We start from the raw sequence: 17921 nt of genomic DNA on the forward strand, positions 1-17921 counted from the left end.
AAAATATCTTTCTTATATTTATTTATTTATTTATTTATTTTATTTTATTTTATTTATTAGATTTGTATGCCGCCCCTCTCCGTAGACTCGGGGTGGCTCACAACACAATAAAAACAGATTTATAACAAATCTAATAATTTACAATTTAAAATATTAAAAAACCCCATTATTAAACAGACAGACACACAAGCATACCATACATAAATTGTATAGGCCCGGGGGAGATATCTCAGTTCTCCCATGCCTGACGACAAAGGTGGGTTTTAAGGAGTTTGCGAAAGGCAAGGAGGGTAGGGGCAGTTCCAATCTCTGGGGGGAGCTGGTTCCAGAGAGTCGGGGCCGCCACAGAGAAGGCTCTTCCCCTGGGGCCCGCCAACCGGCATTGTTTAGTTGACGGGACCCGGAGAAGGCCCACTCTGTGGGACCTGACCGGTCGCTGGGATTCGTGCGGCAGAAGGCGGTACCTGAGATAATGTTGTTAGATTGATTTGGGATTTACAGGGTTGTTAGGGACGTGGAGTTTTATTTACTATTGTTGCTCAACTTTTTTTTGTTATTGTACTATTGTATTGTTTTTTAAAGCTGCCCAGAGACTTACGGGAGTGGTCAGCATAGAAATCAAATAAATTAAATTAAATTAATTAAATTAAATGAGTACAAGATAGCAGGTATAAACATAAACAAAAGCAAAATAGGTACAGGTAAATTAGGCAATAGGACAGTAGGACAGAACAGGTGCACTTATGCAAACAAACTTGTTGCTTGCATCCTTACGATTTATATTAATATTGATTGCTTCTTCATTGTTTATTTAACCCCTATGACAATCATTAAGTGTTGCACCTCATGATTCTTGACAAATCTATATTTTCTTTTATGTACATCTTCTATGTACTTTTGGCTGCATAGCTAGAGGTATAACAAGCAGGAAGAGGGAGATTGTGATCCCCTTATATAGAGCGCTGGTGAGACCACATTTGGAGTACTGTGTTCAGTTCTGGAGACCTCACCTACAAAAAGATATTGACAAAATTGAACGGGTCCAAAGACGGGCTACAAGAATGGTGGAAGGTCTTAAGCATAAAACGTATCAGGAAAGACTTTATGAACTCAATCTGTAAAGTCTGGAGGACAGAAGGAAAAGGGGGGACATGATCGAAACATTTAAATATGTTAAAGGGTTAAATAAGGTTCAGGAGGGAAGTGTTTTTAATAGGAAAGTGAACACAAGAACAAGGGGACACAATCTGAAGTTAGTTGGGGGCAAGATCAAAGGCAACGTGAGAAAATATTATTTGACTGAAAGAGTAGTAGATCCTTGGAACAAACTTCCAGCAGACGTGGTTGGTAAATCCACAGTAACTGAATGCAAACATGCCTGGGATAAACATATATCCATTGTAAGATAAAATACAGAAAATAGTATAAGGGCAGACTAGGTGGACCATGAGGTCTTTTTCTGCCGTCAGTCTTCTATGTTCCTATGTTTCTACACTGAGAGCATCTGCACCAAAAACAAATTCCTTGTGTGTCCAAATCTTACTATACGTTGATACACAGTCACTCCACTGGTATTCCATACAGTCACAATCACTTTGGGGTTGGAGGCTCTAATTATTGTTGAAAGAACCAGAAATAAAATGTGTGTAGAAGGCTAATAGAGAATGAGGGAAATCTGGTAGGATGACCTCAGTCTTCATCGCCCTCTGGTGGTGGATGGCTTAATTTAACATTCAATTTATTTACACAATTTTTAGAAGTTCTTTTTTTAATACGGGTTGTGGTCCTCTACCAGGGGTGGGCTACTGCCCAGATCGGGAGGAACCAGTGATGGGCTACCGAAATTTTTACTACCACACTGATGACTACAATTGATCCCAAAGGTTCTGTGGCTAAGTGAGGCATTTGTTAAGAGGGGTTTGCCCAACTTTACAACCTTTCCCGCCACAATTGTTAGAAACACAGAAACATAGAAGATTGACGGCAGAAAAAGACCTCCTGGTCCATCTAGTCTGCCCTTATACTATTTCCTGTATTTTATCTTACAATGGATATATGTTTATCCCAGACATGTTTAAATTCAGTTACTGTGGATTTATCTACCACGTCTGCTGGAAGTTTGTTCTAAGCATCTACTACTCTTTCAGTAAAATAATATTTTCTCCCGTTGCTTTTGATCTTTCCCCCAACTAACTTCAGATTGTGTCCCCTTGTTCTTGTGTTCACTTTCCTATTAAAAACACTTCCCTCCTGGACCTTATTTAACCCTTTAACATATTTAAATGTTTCGATCATGTCCCCCCTTTCCCTTCTGTCCTCCAGACTATACAGATTGAGTTCATGAAGTCTTTCCTGATACGTTTTATGCTTAAGACCTTCCACCATTCTTGTAGCCCGTCTTTGGACCTGTTCAATTTTGTCAATATCTTTTTGTAGGTGAGGTCTCCAGAACTGGACACAGTATTCCAAATGTGGTCTCACCAGCACTCTATATAAGGGGATCACAATCTCCCTCTTCCTGCTTGTTATACCTCTAGCTATGCAGCCAAGCATCCTACTTGCTTTTCCTACCGCCCGACCACACTGCTCACCCATTTTGAGACTGTCAGAAATCACTACCCCTAAATCCTTCTTTTCTGGAGTTTTTGCTTTTGTTAAGTGAACCACGCCAGTTACTAAGTGGATCTGGCTTCCCCATTAACTCTTGTTTGTCAGAAGGCCGCCAAAACCTCTGGGCATGAACCCTGGGATTCTGCAACCATCATAAATTCAAACCGATGGCCATATGTCCGAATTCTGACCATGGCCATGCTGCCATAGTTCTAAGTTTCCTTGTGCTACTCTTACACCGATTTCCCAATCCCCTATCCGTTGAATTGAGTGGTCATTTTGCAATTGTAACTGCGAAGCTCCTTGATTGTAAGAAAGAAGGAATCCTACAACTCATGTATGGTATCTACAAAGATTGACGCATAAGCTCAATGCCTTAACGTCTCCAAGGTTATTGCTTTGGAGGAGATAGATCGGACAAAGAAGGTGGATCAATGAAATCCACCTTCTTTGATGTCCTCTTGCGTTCCTTATCGAAGATTCTCCTTTTTTGCTTCATCTTCTTTTGTATCCCAGTTGACCTAAGTAAAGAAGACCTTCTAGTGTCCCTCATCCAGGGACATCCAGAGGCCTGCCTCGTGTTAATGAATGACAGGAAGTAGAGATGGAAGCGTTCATTTAAGCTTGGCGTTCCTGCTACTCGTACAATTTCTGCTTTCCTCTTGGTCGAACATCTCAAGAAGGTCCAGGAGCCACCATGAAGTTCCTCATTCTGGCTGTTGTCACTTTCTCAGGTGAGTGGAGGATTTGGCTGAGGCTGAAAAGCTGAGACTTCTTTTGGCTAGTTGGACAATCTCTTTTGCTGGCTCTCCCCTTCACGCTTGTCAATGTGTGTTTAACCTTTCTTCATCCACCCCCCTAATGTACCAACAACTATAGAGATGTCTTTGAAGACCTTTCGTACAATCTATCCATTTTGATAATTGGATATCTGTGTTTTTATCATTTCTTTCCATTCTTAATGCACCAATAGCTATAGAGATGACTTTGAAGACCTTTCATACAATCTATCCATTTTGATAATTGTATATCTGTGTTTTTATCATTTCCCCCCATTCTTTTCCTTTGGTTTTACTATCTCCAGACATTGCTACATCTATTCAAACTTCCTCTTTTCATTTCAGTTGTTAGTGTGCTGTCTTGTAGATGGCAATTGGGTTTTTTTTTAAAAATCCAACCATGAGAGTACTAGTAATAAAAATATTTATTAGTAGTATTAGTGCTATCTCTTTTATTCATTAAACATGAAACTCAAGTCAACTGAATATTTAAAAATGTATCACAAATAGTATTATTGACTGGTACTGGTGGTTGATATGGGTTGCATCCTAGGTATCAACCACGCATCTTCTTAAAATGTATGTTAAAATGTGTGAATCCAGTTTTTTGCAGTTCTGCTGGTGTTATTGCAGGAAGCTGCAATTTCCTGATGTGTTTTGTAAAATTCTTGGACATGGTAGCTTGTGCCCCGATAACAATGGGTATCACTGTTACATGTTGCTGTTATTGTTGGTTGTTGTTGTTGTTGTTGTTATTGTTATTATTATTATTATCATCATCATCATCATCATCATCATCATCATCATCATCATTTCTGGTAGTTATAGTCCACACATCTTAAAATTACCAAAATTAAGGAACATTGATGATAATGAGAATATGACCTAAAATATTCCTTAACTTTGGCAACTTAAAGAGGTGTGAACCAATCCCAGAATTCCCCAGTCTGCTATACTGGCTGAGGAATTCTGGGAGTTGAAGTCCATACCTCTTTAAGTTGCTGAGCTTGAGAAACTCTGGCCTAAACTCCTCGGGGAGTGGCAGCATATAAATCCAATTAAATAAATAAATTAAATAAATAAAGTCTAGCGAGACTGTGTGTATGTTTCAACAAAACTTTAAATCAAATTGGTTGAAATACATGGACCATCTCAATTAATTTAATCGATTTAATTTCAACAAACGTATATTGGACAGAGATGCAATACCTGCTCCCAAATCCTCCACTTTTTTGTAATAGAAAGAAGGTTACATTCATCATCATCATCATTATTATTATTATTATTATTATTATTATTATTATTATTATCATCATCATCATTTTCTCACGCAGCATCCCAAGCCTATGTTCTCCGAGATGAGCCATATCCTCACCTGGCCAAGTTAAACCAAGAGCTCCTAGAATACATGCAGAATGTCACCAGGATCGTGAATGAAAAAATGGACTATATCCAAAACCTGGAGCTTAGCCAATCAGCACTGTAAGAAAACTGATTGTTCCATGCTATTGGTGGGGGCGTGGGGGTGTGGGAGGAAAGAGATAAAGCAAAGTAGGTCTTATTGCTTGCCGGTGTAAAACAGGCTGGACGGCTGGCTTTCCGCTGGCAATTAATCTGATTAATAAATAAAAATAAATAAATAAATAAATTGCCAACTTCTGGCTGGGGGTAGAGCAGTTTCAGTTTGCTGCTGTTTTTTTAAAAAAAAGTATAAAGAAAGTTCGTTTATGTCTGTCTGTCTGTCTTTCTTTCTTTTTTCCTTCCTTCCTTCCTTCCTTCCTTCCTTCCTTCCCCTCCCTCCCTCCCTTCCTTCCTTCTCTTTCTCCGTTTATCCATTTATCTATTTATCATCTGTCTCTATCATCTACTTAGCTATCTATCTATATAATCTATCATCTATATGTCTGTCTGTCTGTCTGTCTGTCTATCTATCTATCTATCTATCTATCATCTATCTAATCTCTATCTATCTATCTATCTATCTATCATCTCTCATCTATCTATCTATACCTAACCATCCATCATCTATCTATCTATCTATCTATCTATCTATCTATCTATCTATCTATCTATCTATCTATCTATCTATCATCTATCTATCTATCCAGCCATCCAGCCATCATCTCTGTCATCTCCCTACTTATCATCTACAGTATCTATGATCCTTCCATCAATCCTTCCATCAATCCGTCTGTCTGTCTATCTATCTCTATCTCTACCTTCTATCGATCTTATCCACCCACCCACACATCTATTCCTCCCTCTCCCTCCCCCTCCCTTCTCTCTTCCCATTTTCAGGAATTTCCTATTCTGTAACATAGCTCTTAATTGTTTCTTCATTGCTTATTTGACCCCTATGACCATCATTAAGTGTTGCACCACATGATTCTTGACAAATGTATATTTTATTTTATGTACACTGAGAGCATCTGCACCAAGACAAATTCCTTGTGTGTCCAATCACACTTGGCCAATAAAGAATTCTATTCTGTTCTATTCTATTCTATTCTATTCTATTCTATTTCTATTCTATTTCTTTTCTATTCTATTCTATTTCTTTTCTATTCTATTCTATTCTACTGTATTTCTATTCTGCTCTGCTCTATTCTATTCTATTCTATGTCTATTCTGTTTCTATTCTATTTCTTTTCTATTCTATTCTATTTCTATTCTGTTCTGCTCTGCTCTATTCTATTCTATTCTATTCTATTCTATTCTACTCTTTCACCTCTAACCCTAACCCCCAAACCATTTTCTTCTCTCTCTCTCTCTCTCGCAGAGACCGCCTTCGTCACACCTACTTAAAAATAAAGGAGCGCTTGAGTTACTTGGAGTCTAAATTGCCTCCTGATGTTCCGAGGGCGTATTATATGACCCTGGCCATGTCCATGGGCTTGGTGGAGAGAGGCTTCGATACCTTAAACCACGTCAAGAGGCGAGTGAGCCCAGTCACGGACAGAGTGGCCCAATCCCTGTACTCCATCGTGGCTCCCTTTGCCGATTCGGTCCTGGAGAAAGTGGGGCCCTACTCCGAGGCCCTGCGTCGGGCCGTCAGCAGCACCTCAGTTGAGGGACTCAACCCGAAGTTGAGCGAGAAACTCAAGAAGCTCTTGGAAAGGCTGGCGAAAGAGTTGGCTCCGTTGCTTCAAACCCTCCAGGAGGAACTGCGAGAGTTCAAGGCGTCTTTGCAACCGGCGACGGACCATGTCCAGAAGAAGGTGAAGGAAAACATGGAGAAGATACGCCAGCAGTTGCAACCCTACATCGCTCCGATTCTTGAAACCCTCGAAAAATACACCAGGGGCTTTCCGGAGGAATAGCGATAGCGTTTGCGCAAGCAGAACCTTAGCTGATCTCTACGGAGAAATCGGTCGATAATAAAATATACGGATGTGGCCCTTTGGATTAGAGCTCTTTGTGATTCCCCACTTTTTTCAGGCCATACAGCAAAGGGGAAGTAGGGAGCGGTGGCCCTTTTAGGACTTGTGGACTTCAACTCCCAGAATTCCGGAGCCAGCAAGGAATTCTGGGAGTTGGTCCACAAATCAATCTATCAATCTATCTATCTATCTATCTATCTATCTATCTATCTATCTATCTATCTATCTATCTATCTATCTATCTTTCTATCATCTATCTATCTATCTATCTATCTATCTATCTATCTATCTATCTTTCTATCTATCTATCTATCTTTCTATCTTTCTATCTATCTATCTATCTATCTATCTATCTATCTATCTTTCTATCTATCTTTCTATCTATCTATCTTTCTTTCTATCTATCTATCTATCTATCTATCTATCTATCTATCTATCTATCTATCTTTCTTTCTATCTATCCCCCCCTTCCCTGGGGTCGAGGCTGGTGCCATATCTGAAACCCGGCTGGACATATTTCCGAGAGAGGCACCCCTCCCTCTGGGCCCAGCCAGGTTTCAGTAACACATGCCAGATCGGCCTCCTCATCCAGGATCAAATCTCGGATGAGGAGAGCTTTATTCACGACCAATCTGGCATTGAGTAGCAGCAGCTTGAGCCCAGGGCCCGGACTGCACTCATCACCAGGGCTCCGGTTTGAGCTCACGGGACCGGAACAAGGGATCGCTATTAAGCAGCGATCTCTTTTTCCTCCAGAACGGCTAGCCCCGTGGCTCCCGCCATATCTACCTCTCCCCAGCAGGACCGGAATATTCTGGCCCTCTGTCACCCCGGAGAAAGATACCCCCATGCCTCCTGTCTCTCTACCGTCAGGTAGGCTAAATTCTGCATTCATACTGACCCTATTATTCCCATACATGCCATCCCACTCACCCCACCCATTCATATTATAAAAATTACAATTACCATTTACCCATCCTGCAAGTTAATCCCACCATTCATTGGATTCATTTCATATATATACCTTCCATCCGATCCCAAATATCCATCACTAAAATTACCCCCCCAATAAATCAGTTAAAAAATGTATAAAAATTAAAAAAATAATTAATTAATTTTAAAAAAGGTTAGCCAGTCAGTTATAAAATTAATCTGAGACAATAGTATAAATTAGAATCAGTTAATATGAAATCAGTTCTTGAATAAATAAGTAGATTAAAATTCATCAGTCAATCAGTCATCAGATGATAGATAGATAGATGGATGGATGGATGGATGGATGGATGAATGGATATGGAGGAGAGAGATGATAGTGAGATGATTGATAGATTGATTGATAGATAGACGGATGATACATGATAGATGAATGGATGGATAAATAGATATAGATGAAAGAGAGATGATAGATCAATAGGTAGACAGACAGAAAGGCAGCTGTTCATCATTCTATGTTGCTGAACATTGGAACCATTCCACGATCCTTTTCCCAGAACAACCAAAGATTGTTGCTGATGAACAAACAGGTCATTTGTCTTGGCAAACTGCAGCCCTGTTGCCTCCGGCCTCAACTGAGTTGGCCTTTTAGGGCATCATGACCAAGAGCTTCAAGGACGTAATGAAAGCCATCCAGATTACCCTGCATTAATGATTGACAGAAGGTAGGCATGGCAAGGACACAGTTTATCTCCTTTGGAGCCTTCACAAGCTCAGAGTCCACTGTACCTTCAAACAGGCAGGTTTTGGGGAACCTTGGTTGGCTCAGTCAACCCAGAAAAGCGTATGCAGTAAGCTAAGTGTACACAATATTTTTTATCTGAAATTATTATTATTATTATTATTATTATTATTATTATTATTATTATTATTATTATTTATTAGATTTGTATGCCGCCCCTCTCCGTAGACTCGGGGCGGCTCACAGCACAATAAAACAATTCATCACAAATCTAATAATTTACAATTTAAAATATTTTAAAAAACCCATTATTAAGCAAACATACCTACAGTCATACCATACATAAATTGTATAAGCCCGGGGGAGATGTCTCAGTTCCCCCATGCCTGATGACAAAGGTGGGTTTTGAGGAGTTTACGAAAGGCAAGGAGGGTAGGGGCAGTTCTAATCTCTGGGGGGAGCTGGTTCCAGAGAGTCGGGGCCGCCACAGAGAAGGCTCTTCCCCTGGGGCCCGCCAACCAACATTGTTTAGTTGACGGGACCCAGAGAAGGCCCACTGTGTGGGACCTAATTGGTCGCTGGGATTCGTGCGGCAGAAGGCGGTCCCTGAGATAATCTGGTCCGATGCCATGAAGGGCTTTATAGCTTTATACACTTTGAATTGTGACCGGAAACTGATCGGCAACCAATGCAGACTGCGGAGTGTTGGTGTGACATGGGCATACCTAGGGAAGCCCATGACTGCTCTCGCAGCTGCATTCTGCACGATCTGAAGTTTCCGAACACTTTTCAAAGGTAGCCCCATGTAGAGAGCGTTACAGTAGTCGAGCCTCGAGTATACATCAAGCTTTTAGTCTTTTCTATCATTCTAGCCTGACAAAAATGGCTAGAATGATAGAATTCTCGGAAAAATGCCATTCCTAACTCCCCAGTTCCCTCCAGTGTGTTTTCCTTCCCCCACTGGGTCAAACTGTTGCTAGCCAGTATTAACTACAGATATTGCCACGTCAGCAGTCAAACACTGATTAGTTGAGATTTCTTGGGTTCATCTTTGGACCTGGATGTGAGCTCTGTAGACCTAGCGTCTCCTAATTAGTTTCATACTATTTCGGGAATTCTGGGAGTTGAAGTCCGCACACCTTAAAGTTTACTACCTTGCTGGCTGTGGAATTGTTGGAGTTGAAGTCCCCACACCTTAAAGTTTACAGTGTTCCCTCACTTTTCGTGGGGGATGCGTTCCGAGACCGCCCGCGAAAGTCAAATTTCCGCGAAGTAGAGATGCGGGAGTAAATACACTATTTTTGGCTATGAACAGTATCCCAAGCCTTCCCTTAACACTTTAAACCACTAAATTGCAATTTTCCATTCCCTTAGCAACCATTCAGATTATTACTCACCATGTTTATTTATTAAAGTTTGTTTTAAAAAAATATTTATTAAAGGCAGACAAAAGTTTGGCGATGACATATGACGTCATCGGGTGGGAAAAACCGTGGTATAGGGAAAAAACCTGCGAAGTATTTTTTAATTAATATTTTTGAAAAGCCGTGGTATAGACATTTCGCGAAGTTCGAACCCGCAAAAATCGAAGGAACACTGTACTACATTTCTGGCTGGGGAATTGTGGGAGTTGAAGTCCACACACCTTAAAGTTTACTACCTTTCTGCCTGGGGAATTGTGGGAGTTGAAGTCCACACACCTTAAAGTTTATTACCTTTCTGCCTGGGGAATTGTGGGAGTTGAAGTCCACATACCTTAAAGTTTATTACCTTTCTGCCTGGGGAATTGTGGGAGTTGAAGTCCACACACCTTAAAGTTTACTACCTTTCTGCCTGGGGAATTGTGGGAGTTGAAGTCCACACACCTTAAAGTTTACTACCTTTCTGCCTGGGGAATTGTGGGAGTTGAAGTCCACACATTTTTCATATTGCCAGAATTGAGAAACATCGATTGAAACGCTTGGGATGAGCTGATTTTTCATCCCAAGGGGTTGTCCAATGGCCCTTTTTTCTTGCCTGGGATGAATTCAGCCAAAATGGACTTTTCCCTCAACAAGGAGGACACCGAGACAAAGTCTTTGCATGTCACGCTGTGTTTATTGTTCCAGGAAGTGGATAATGGTTACAACGAGGTACAGGGCCAGATCGGCAGATCCATGACGGGGTTCTTCCTCAAGCCTACTTCCACTTCTTCTGGGTTCATCAGGCTCTCCACCCACCTTCTCAGGGACCTGTGGGCTTCCATGGGAGGCTTCAGAAACTCATTTTCCTTTGCATCATGCCGTAAAAAGAGTTAGGGCTTTGTTCCCCCATCCACCCGACAAGCCTCTGGATCTTGTTAGCTATAGGTTCTACCACCTCCTCGTTCATCGTCATCACGGTCGGATGCTTCTTCATCTCCGCTAGCGAGCTCACCACTTTCTTGTACTGATCGTTCATCGCCTCCCTGCCTTGATTGAGAAGCGTCTGGCCGTAAGACATACAATCCTTCAGAATGTAACTGAACCTGCGGTTCGCCAATTTCTGTGCGTTGTATTTCTTCCCGACCTCCGTTGCGTAGGCCATAGCATCAGTCGCGGTCCCTCTGTGGAAGAGAAGACTTAGAATAACTTTAGCGTCACTTGAAAGTTGGCCATCTCCAGGTCCCATCGGCTAGACCAGTGATTTTCAACCTTTTTTTGAGCCGCGGCACATTTTTTACATTTACGAAACCCTGGGGCACATTGAGCGGGGGGGGGGGGGCTAAAAAAGTTTGGACAAAAAAAATCTCTCTCTCTCTTCCTCCCTTTCGCTCTATTTCTCTCTCCCTCCCTCTTTCTCTCCCTTCTTTCCGCTTTCTTTCTCTTCCTTCCTCTCTTTTTTGCTCTCTTTCTCTCTCCTTCCCTACCTCCTTCTATGTCCTTCTCTCTCTCTCCTTCCCTCCTTCTTTTTCTCTCTCTCTCTTGCTTTCTTTCTCTCTCTTTCTCTCTCTCTTTCTTTCTCTTGTTCTCTTTCTCTCTCTTGCTTTCTTTCTCTCTTTCTCTCTCTCTTGCTTTCTTTCTCTCTTGCTTTCTTTCTCTCTTGCTTTCTCTCTCTCTTGCTTTCTTTCTCTCTGAGCTTTGCGGCACACCTGACCATGTCTCGCAGCACACTGGTAGAAAAACACTGAGCTAGACAATGTCATCTGGTGGTGGGTCCTAAAGGAAGAGCCTTCTTTGTGGGGGGCCCGGCCCTCTGCAATCAGCTCCCCCCCCCGGATATTCGCAGTGCTCCCCCCCTCCTCGCTTTTTGTGAGAATCTGAAAACGTACTTATGCCGTTAGGCTTCGGGTCACTAGACCCCAGCCTATGGCCAGTGAAAGTGTAGGATGTTTTTTTAACGATTGATTTTTAACGACGTGTTATTTTGTTATACATGGTGGATATGTATATTAAGAGATACAGTGTTCCCTCGCTTTTCACGAGGGATGCGTTCCGAGACTGCCCGCGAAAGTTGAATTTCCGTGAAGTAGAGATGCGGAAGTAAATACACCATTTTTGGCTATGGACAGTATCCCAAGCCTTCCCTTAACACTTTAAACCCCTAAATTGCAATTTCCCATTCCCTTAGCAACCATTCAGATTATTATTCACCATGTTTATTTATTAAAGTTTATTAAAAAAAAAAATTATTAAAGGCAGACGAAAGTTTGGCGATGACATATGACATCATCGGGTGGGAAAAACCGTGGTATAGGGAAAAACCCCCGCAAAGTATTTTTTAATTAATATTTTTGAAAAACCGTGGTATAGACTTTCCGCGAAGTTCGAACCCGCGAAAATCGAGGGAACACTGTAGTTGTGAGTTAAGTTGTTAGTAGGGTATAGATAAGTATCAGGGGAATTAGACTCAGACAGAGTATGTGATTAGCTTTCGGTCGATGCTTTTGTTGTATATGTTTTTCCTTCGTTGTGGAATGAAAGATTCTCAGTTGGTTTCTGTTTTATTGTTTTGTGGCATAGATGGTAAACGATTGATTTTTAAACGCTTAGCTTTTTAAAAATTATTTTAAATTAATTGTTTTGTTAATGGGATTCAGAAGTATTTTATATATTGTATTTTTTATTGAACTGTTGTAAGCCGAGTCCATGGAGAGGTGTGAATGAATGAATGAATGAATGAATAAACAAATAAACAAATAAACGTACACCCAACGGCATATATTAAAATTAAATTTCGTTGCCTACCGCAGTGTTTCCCAACCTTTTTTGAGCCGCGGCACATTATTCACATTTACAAAATCCTGGGGAACATTGGGGGGGGGGGCTCAAAAGTTTGGACAAAAAACCCTCTCTTCCTCCCTTTCACCCTATTTCTCTCTCCCTCCCTCTTTCTTTCCCCCTCTCTCTCCATCCTTCTTTATTTCTTCCTTCCTCTCTTTTTTCCTCTTTCCCTCTCCCTCCTTCCCTCCCTCTTTCTCTCTTTCTTGCTTTCTCTCTTTCTCTTGCATTCTCTCTCTCTCTTGCTCTCTTTTATTCTCTCTTTCTCTCTCCCTTGCTTTCTCTCTCTCTCCCTTGCTTTCTCTCTTTCTCTCTCTCTTGCTTTCCTTCCCTCTTTCTCTTTCTCTCTTGCTTTCTCTCTCTCTCTCTTTCTCTCTCTCTCTTTCTTACTTTCTTTCTCTTGCTTTCTCTCTCACACACACTCTTTCTCTTTCTTTCTCTCTTGCTTTCTTTTTCTCTCCCTCTTGATTTCTCTCTTGCTTTTACTTCTCTCTCTTTCTCTCTTGCTTTCTCTCCTCCTTTTTCTCTCTCTTTCTCTCTCGTGCACCACACCAGCAACAGAGAGAGAAAGAGAGAGAGAGCGGAGAGAGAGTGGAGGGCGGCTTGCTGGTCCACGACCCCCTGGATCAGCAGCCCCGCATGGCCCCAGCACGGACTCCGCCGTCGCCTTCGCCTCCGCCTAAGAGGCAGCAGCCACATTCACCCCTTCGCCCTCCCAGGTGTCCATGGCGCTCAGCGCCCGGCCACGCGCCGCCTCCGCCTCCCGGTACCCCCGCCTGACTGCTACCTGCAGGAATGGGTGGTGGGGCGCCACGAAGGGCGGCGCTTGAAAGCCACCACAGCGCCGTTGTTGTCATCACGGCGCAAAGCCACACAGTCCCGGATCGCTTGCTTCTCCGGCCAGCAAGCCGGCTGCCCGGGAAAGCGGCGCGCTTTTAAAATGCGTGTTTTTCAAATGCGCCGCTTTCCTAGGCAGCAGAGTTTGCTGGCCGGAGAAGGGAGCAATTCAGGACTGCGTGGCTTTGCGCCACTTCAAAAATTTCTGCGGGGGGGGGTGTGTTTCCTAATGGCTGTGCGGGCGCCCGCCCACGCAGCTTAAAAGCAACAGTGGCCAGTGCCCTCCCACGGGGCCCCAAAAGCTCACGCCGTCACCGCTAGGGAAGCTCCAGCCAAGCCGGGCTCGCGGCACACCTGACCATGTCCCGCGGCACGCTAGTGTGCCGCGGCACACTGGTTGGGAAACACTGGCCTACCGCTCTCAAAGGATCACCATCTCCAATATAGAGTACAGAACCATGAAAAAAATATCAACCAACTGTTAAATATCGCATACATACAATTAAACTTAATAAAAACTTCACTGTAAATAATCAAAAGTGAGGGGCAGTATGCACCCACTATAAAAACAGAAACCATAGGTCGTTTGTTCATTGACATATCTATTCCTTTCTCTTTTCTCTTTAATATTTTTCTTTCCGTTCTACTTTTCTACCTTGACAAAATTGAACTGGTCCAAAGACGGGCTACAAGAATGGTGGCAGGTCTTAAGCATAAAACGTATCAGGAAAGACTTCATGAACTCAATCTGTCTAGTCTGGAGGACAGAAGGAAAAGGGGGGACATGACCGAAACATTGAAATATGTTAAAGGGTTAAATAAGGTCCAGGAGGGAAGTGTTTTTAATAGGAAAGTGAACACAAGAACAAGGGGACACAATCTGAAGTTAGTTGGGGGAAAGATCAAAAGCAACATGAGAAAATATTATTTTACTGAAAGAGTAGTAGATCCTTGGAACAAACTTCCAGCAGATGTGGTAGATAAATCCACAGTAACTGAATTTAAACATGCCTGGGATAAACATATATCCATCCTAAGATAAAATACAGAAAATAGTATAAGGGCAGACTAGATGGACCATGAGGTCTTTTTCTGCCGTCAGACTTCTATGTTTCTATGTTTCTATGTTTCTATGTTTCTTTCCCTTTTATATTCTGTTACGTTGACATTTGAATAATCATTTTTTACCCAGATGTCAAATGTACAGGAGGTAGCACTGGACGGATTATGAATACCCAATTCAAAGATTTTATTATTATATTGTATTATAAAATTGATGGGATATTATATGGCATATGTGATTGGTGGGGGGGGGGGGGAAAACATTTTTCCTGAAAAAATTAAATTAAGAAGTTGAAGTCCACCTGGTTTCGGTTGGTGGGCTCCCAAACGTTTTGAAAATAATTAGTTTAGTTTAGTTTAGTTTAACCAGATGTGTATGCCGCCCCTCTCCGCAGACTCGGGGCGGCTCACAGCAACAACAACACAATGTAAAACAAATCTAATATTTAAGTTAATTTTAAAAACCCCAATTTAAAAACCAATCATAATCATGAGCATATTTGCCTATTTGCCGATGACTCTAAAGTGTGCAATAGGGTTGATATTCCTGGAGGCGTCTGTAATATGGTAAATGATTTAGCTTTACTAGATAAATGGTCAAAGCAATGGAAACTGCAGTTTAATGTTTCCAAATGTAAAATAATGCACTTGGGGAAAAGGAATCCTCAATCTGAGTATTGTATTGGCAGTTCTGTGTTAGCAAATACTTCAAAAGAAAAGGATTTAGGGGTAGTGATTTCTGACAGTCTCAAAATGGGTGAACAGTGCAGTCAGGCGGTAGGGAAAGCAAGTAGGATGCTTGGCTGCATAGCTAGAGGTATAACAAGCAGTAAGAGGGAGATTATGATCCCGCTATATAGAATGCTGGTGAGACCACATTTGGAATACTGTGTTCAGTTCTGGAGACCTCACCTACAAAAAGATATTGACAAAATTGAAGGGGTCCAAAGACGGGCTACAAGAATGGTGGAAGGTCTTAAGCATAAAACGTATCAGGAAAGACTTCATGAACTCCATCTGTATAGTCTGGAGGACAGAAGGAAAAGGGGAGACATGATCGAAACATTTAAATATATTAAAGGGTTAAATAAGGTCCAGGAGGGAAGTGTTTTTAATAGGAAAGTGAACACAAGAACAAGGGGACACAATCTGAAGTTAGTTGGGGGAAAGATCAAAAGCAACATGAGAAAATATTATTTTACTGAAAGAGTAGTAGATCCTTGGAACAAACTTCCAGCAGACGTGGTAGATAAATCCACAGTCACTGAATTTAAACATGCCTGGGATAAACATAGATCCATCCTAAGATAAAATACAGAAAATAGTATAAGGGCAGACTAGATGGACCATGAGGTCTTTTTCTGCCGTCAGACTTCTATGTTTCTAAAGCCCCTTCCCTCCCCTATGGAAATTAATTCTCTCCTGATCGAGGTCATCACACGCCCTTTGGGAGATGCCAAATTTACTCTGGGTCGGAACAACCTGTGACACCGAGCGAGAGGCCAGGAGATAAGAGGGGAACTCTTGCATCACGTTGGCTGATGAAATCTTTGCTTCAACTCACTTTATCGTTTCCAAACCATCGTTGATGCTTCCGGTAACTTGGCTGGAAATTTTGCCCAACTGCTCTTTCAACTGTTCCAGAACGGTTTGGTTCGGCTCCGTGATCGGTGGAGGAGGCTCCTCATTGGGGGCAGTAGCTTGAAAACCTGGGAAGGGAAGGAAATAGCAAGGATGAGGGGACGCCCCCCCAAAAAGAGTGGGAAGAAACCATGTACTGTAGGTCATATACCTTTCTTCTATTCCTATATTTCTTCTTCTATTCTTTCATTCTTTGATATATTCTATTCCTATATCTTCTTTTCTATTCTTTCTTAGATATATTTTACTATGAGTATCTCCTCCATAACCTTCATCATGTATTTTATTATGTCTATATAGATATATACCCACTAAAACCCTCCTTGTGTGTTGGACAAAATAAATAAATAAATAAAAATAAAATTAAAAGTAGGTCATCTAGTCCAGTGTTTTTCAACCGGTGTGCCGCGGCACACTAGTGTGCCGTGAGACATGGTCAGGTGTGCCGCAAAGCTCAGAGAGAGAAAGAGAGAGAAAGAAAGCAAAAGAGAGAAAGAGCGAGCGAGAGAGAAAGAGAACAAGAGAGAGAGAAAGAGAACAAGAGAAAGAAAGCAAGAGAGAGAGAAAGAGAGAGAAAGAAAGCAAAAGAGAGAAAGAGCGAGCGAGAGAGAAAGAGAACAAGAGAGAGAGAAAGAGAACAAGAGAAAGAAAGCAAGAGAGAAAGAGAGAGAAAGAAAGCAAGAGAGAGAGAAAGAAAGCAAGAGAGAGAGAAAGAGAGGGAGGGAAGGAGAGAGAGAGAAAGACATAGAGGGAGGGAGGGAGGGAGAAAGAGAGCAAAAAAGAGGAAGGAAGAGAAAGAAAGGGATGGGGAGAGAGAAAGAAAGAGGAAGGAAGGGAGAGAAAGAGTGAAATAGAGCGAAAGGGAGGAAGAGAGAGAGATAATTTTTTCCCAAACTTTTTTTAGCCCCCCCCCCCGCCCCGCTCAATGTGCCCCAGGGTTTCGTAAATGTAAAAAATGTGCCGCGGCTCAAAAAAGGTTGAAAATCACTGATCTAGTCGCAGGGGTTCCCAACTTTGGCAACTTTAAGACTTGTGGACATCAACCCCCAGAATTCTGGCAGTTGAAGTCCACAAGTCTTAAAGTTGGCAAAGTTGAAGACCCCTGGATCTAGTCCTGCTCCACGCACAGACAGGAGACCATACACCAGCCACTTGTGGCTCTGGAGCCGCATATGGCTCAGAGGTGGGTTCTTACAGATTCCTAGTTTTTTGGTGCTATCTTTGTTGGTCCGTGTGTGGTGCCTTTTTTTTTTAACCCCCTAATTTTTGGCTATTGATCTATCCAACTGCATTTCCGGTCACAATTCAAAGTGTTGGTAACAATTCAAAGTGTTGGTAATGACCTATAAAGCCCTACATGGCATCGGACCAGAATACCTTCGGGACCACCTTCTTCCGCACGAATCCCAGCGACCGATTAGGTCCCACAGAGTTGGCCTTCTCCGGGTCCTGTCGACTAAACAATGTTGCCTGGCAGGATCCAGGGGAAGAGCCTTCTCTGTGGCGGCCCCGGCCCTCTGGAATCAACTCCCCCCCCCGAGATCAGAACCGCCCCCACCCTCCTTGCCTTTTATAAGCTATTGAAGACCCACCTATTTTGTCAGGCATGGGGTAATTGAGATACCCCATGGCTTATATTGTTTGTTTGTTTGTTTATTTGTTTGTATGTTTGTTTATTTATTCATTTGTCCAATACACA

At 42.1% G+C, this 17921-nt stretch overlaps 1 protein-coding gene across 1 annotated transcript; it reads left to right on the forward strand.

The window, feature by feature from the left end:
- The first annotated feature begins 3256 nt into the window (after positions 1–3256).
- On the forward strand, positions 3257–6772 carry LOC139174104 (apolipoprotein A-IV-like). The gene is made up of 3 exons (XM_070764185.1): positions 3257–3344; positions 4724–4871; positions 6169–6772. Exons 1-3 carry the CDS (start codon positions 3308–3310, stop codon positions 6707–6709), a joined length of 726 nt encoding a protein of 241 aa, XP_070620286.1. The 5' UTR covers positions 3257–3307; the 3' UTR covers positions 6710–6772.
- The last annotated feature ends 11149 nt before the right edge of the window (positions 6773–17921 follow it).

This window comes from Erythrolamprus reginae, chromosome 11 (assembly GCF_031021105.1).
Source record: "Erythrolamprus reginae isolate rEryReg1 chromosome 11, rEryReg1.hap1, whole genome shotgun sequence".
Taxonomy (NCBI): Eukaryota; Metazoa; Chordata; class Lepidosauria; order Squamata; family Dipsadidae; genus Erythrolamprus; species Erythrolamprus reginae.

Coding starts and splice junctions, on each gene's coding strand:
- LOC139174104 (XM_070764185.1), top strand. CDS start 3,308: ATGAAGTTCCTCATTCTGGCTGTTGTCACTTTCTCAG. Junction 3,345..4,723: donor GGCTGTTGTCACTTTCTCAG/GTGAGTGGAGGA, acceptor TTTCTCACGCAG/CATCCCAAGCCTATGTTCTC. Junction 4,872..6,168: donor GAGCTTAGCCAATCAGCACT/GTAAGAAAACTG, acceptor TCTCTCTCGCAG/AGACCGCCTTCGTCACACCT.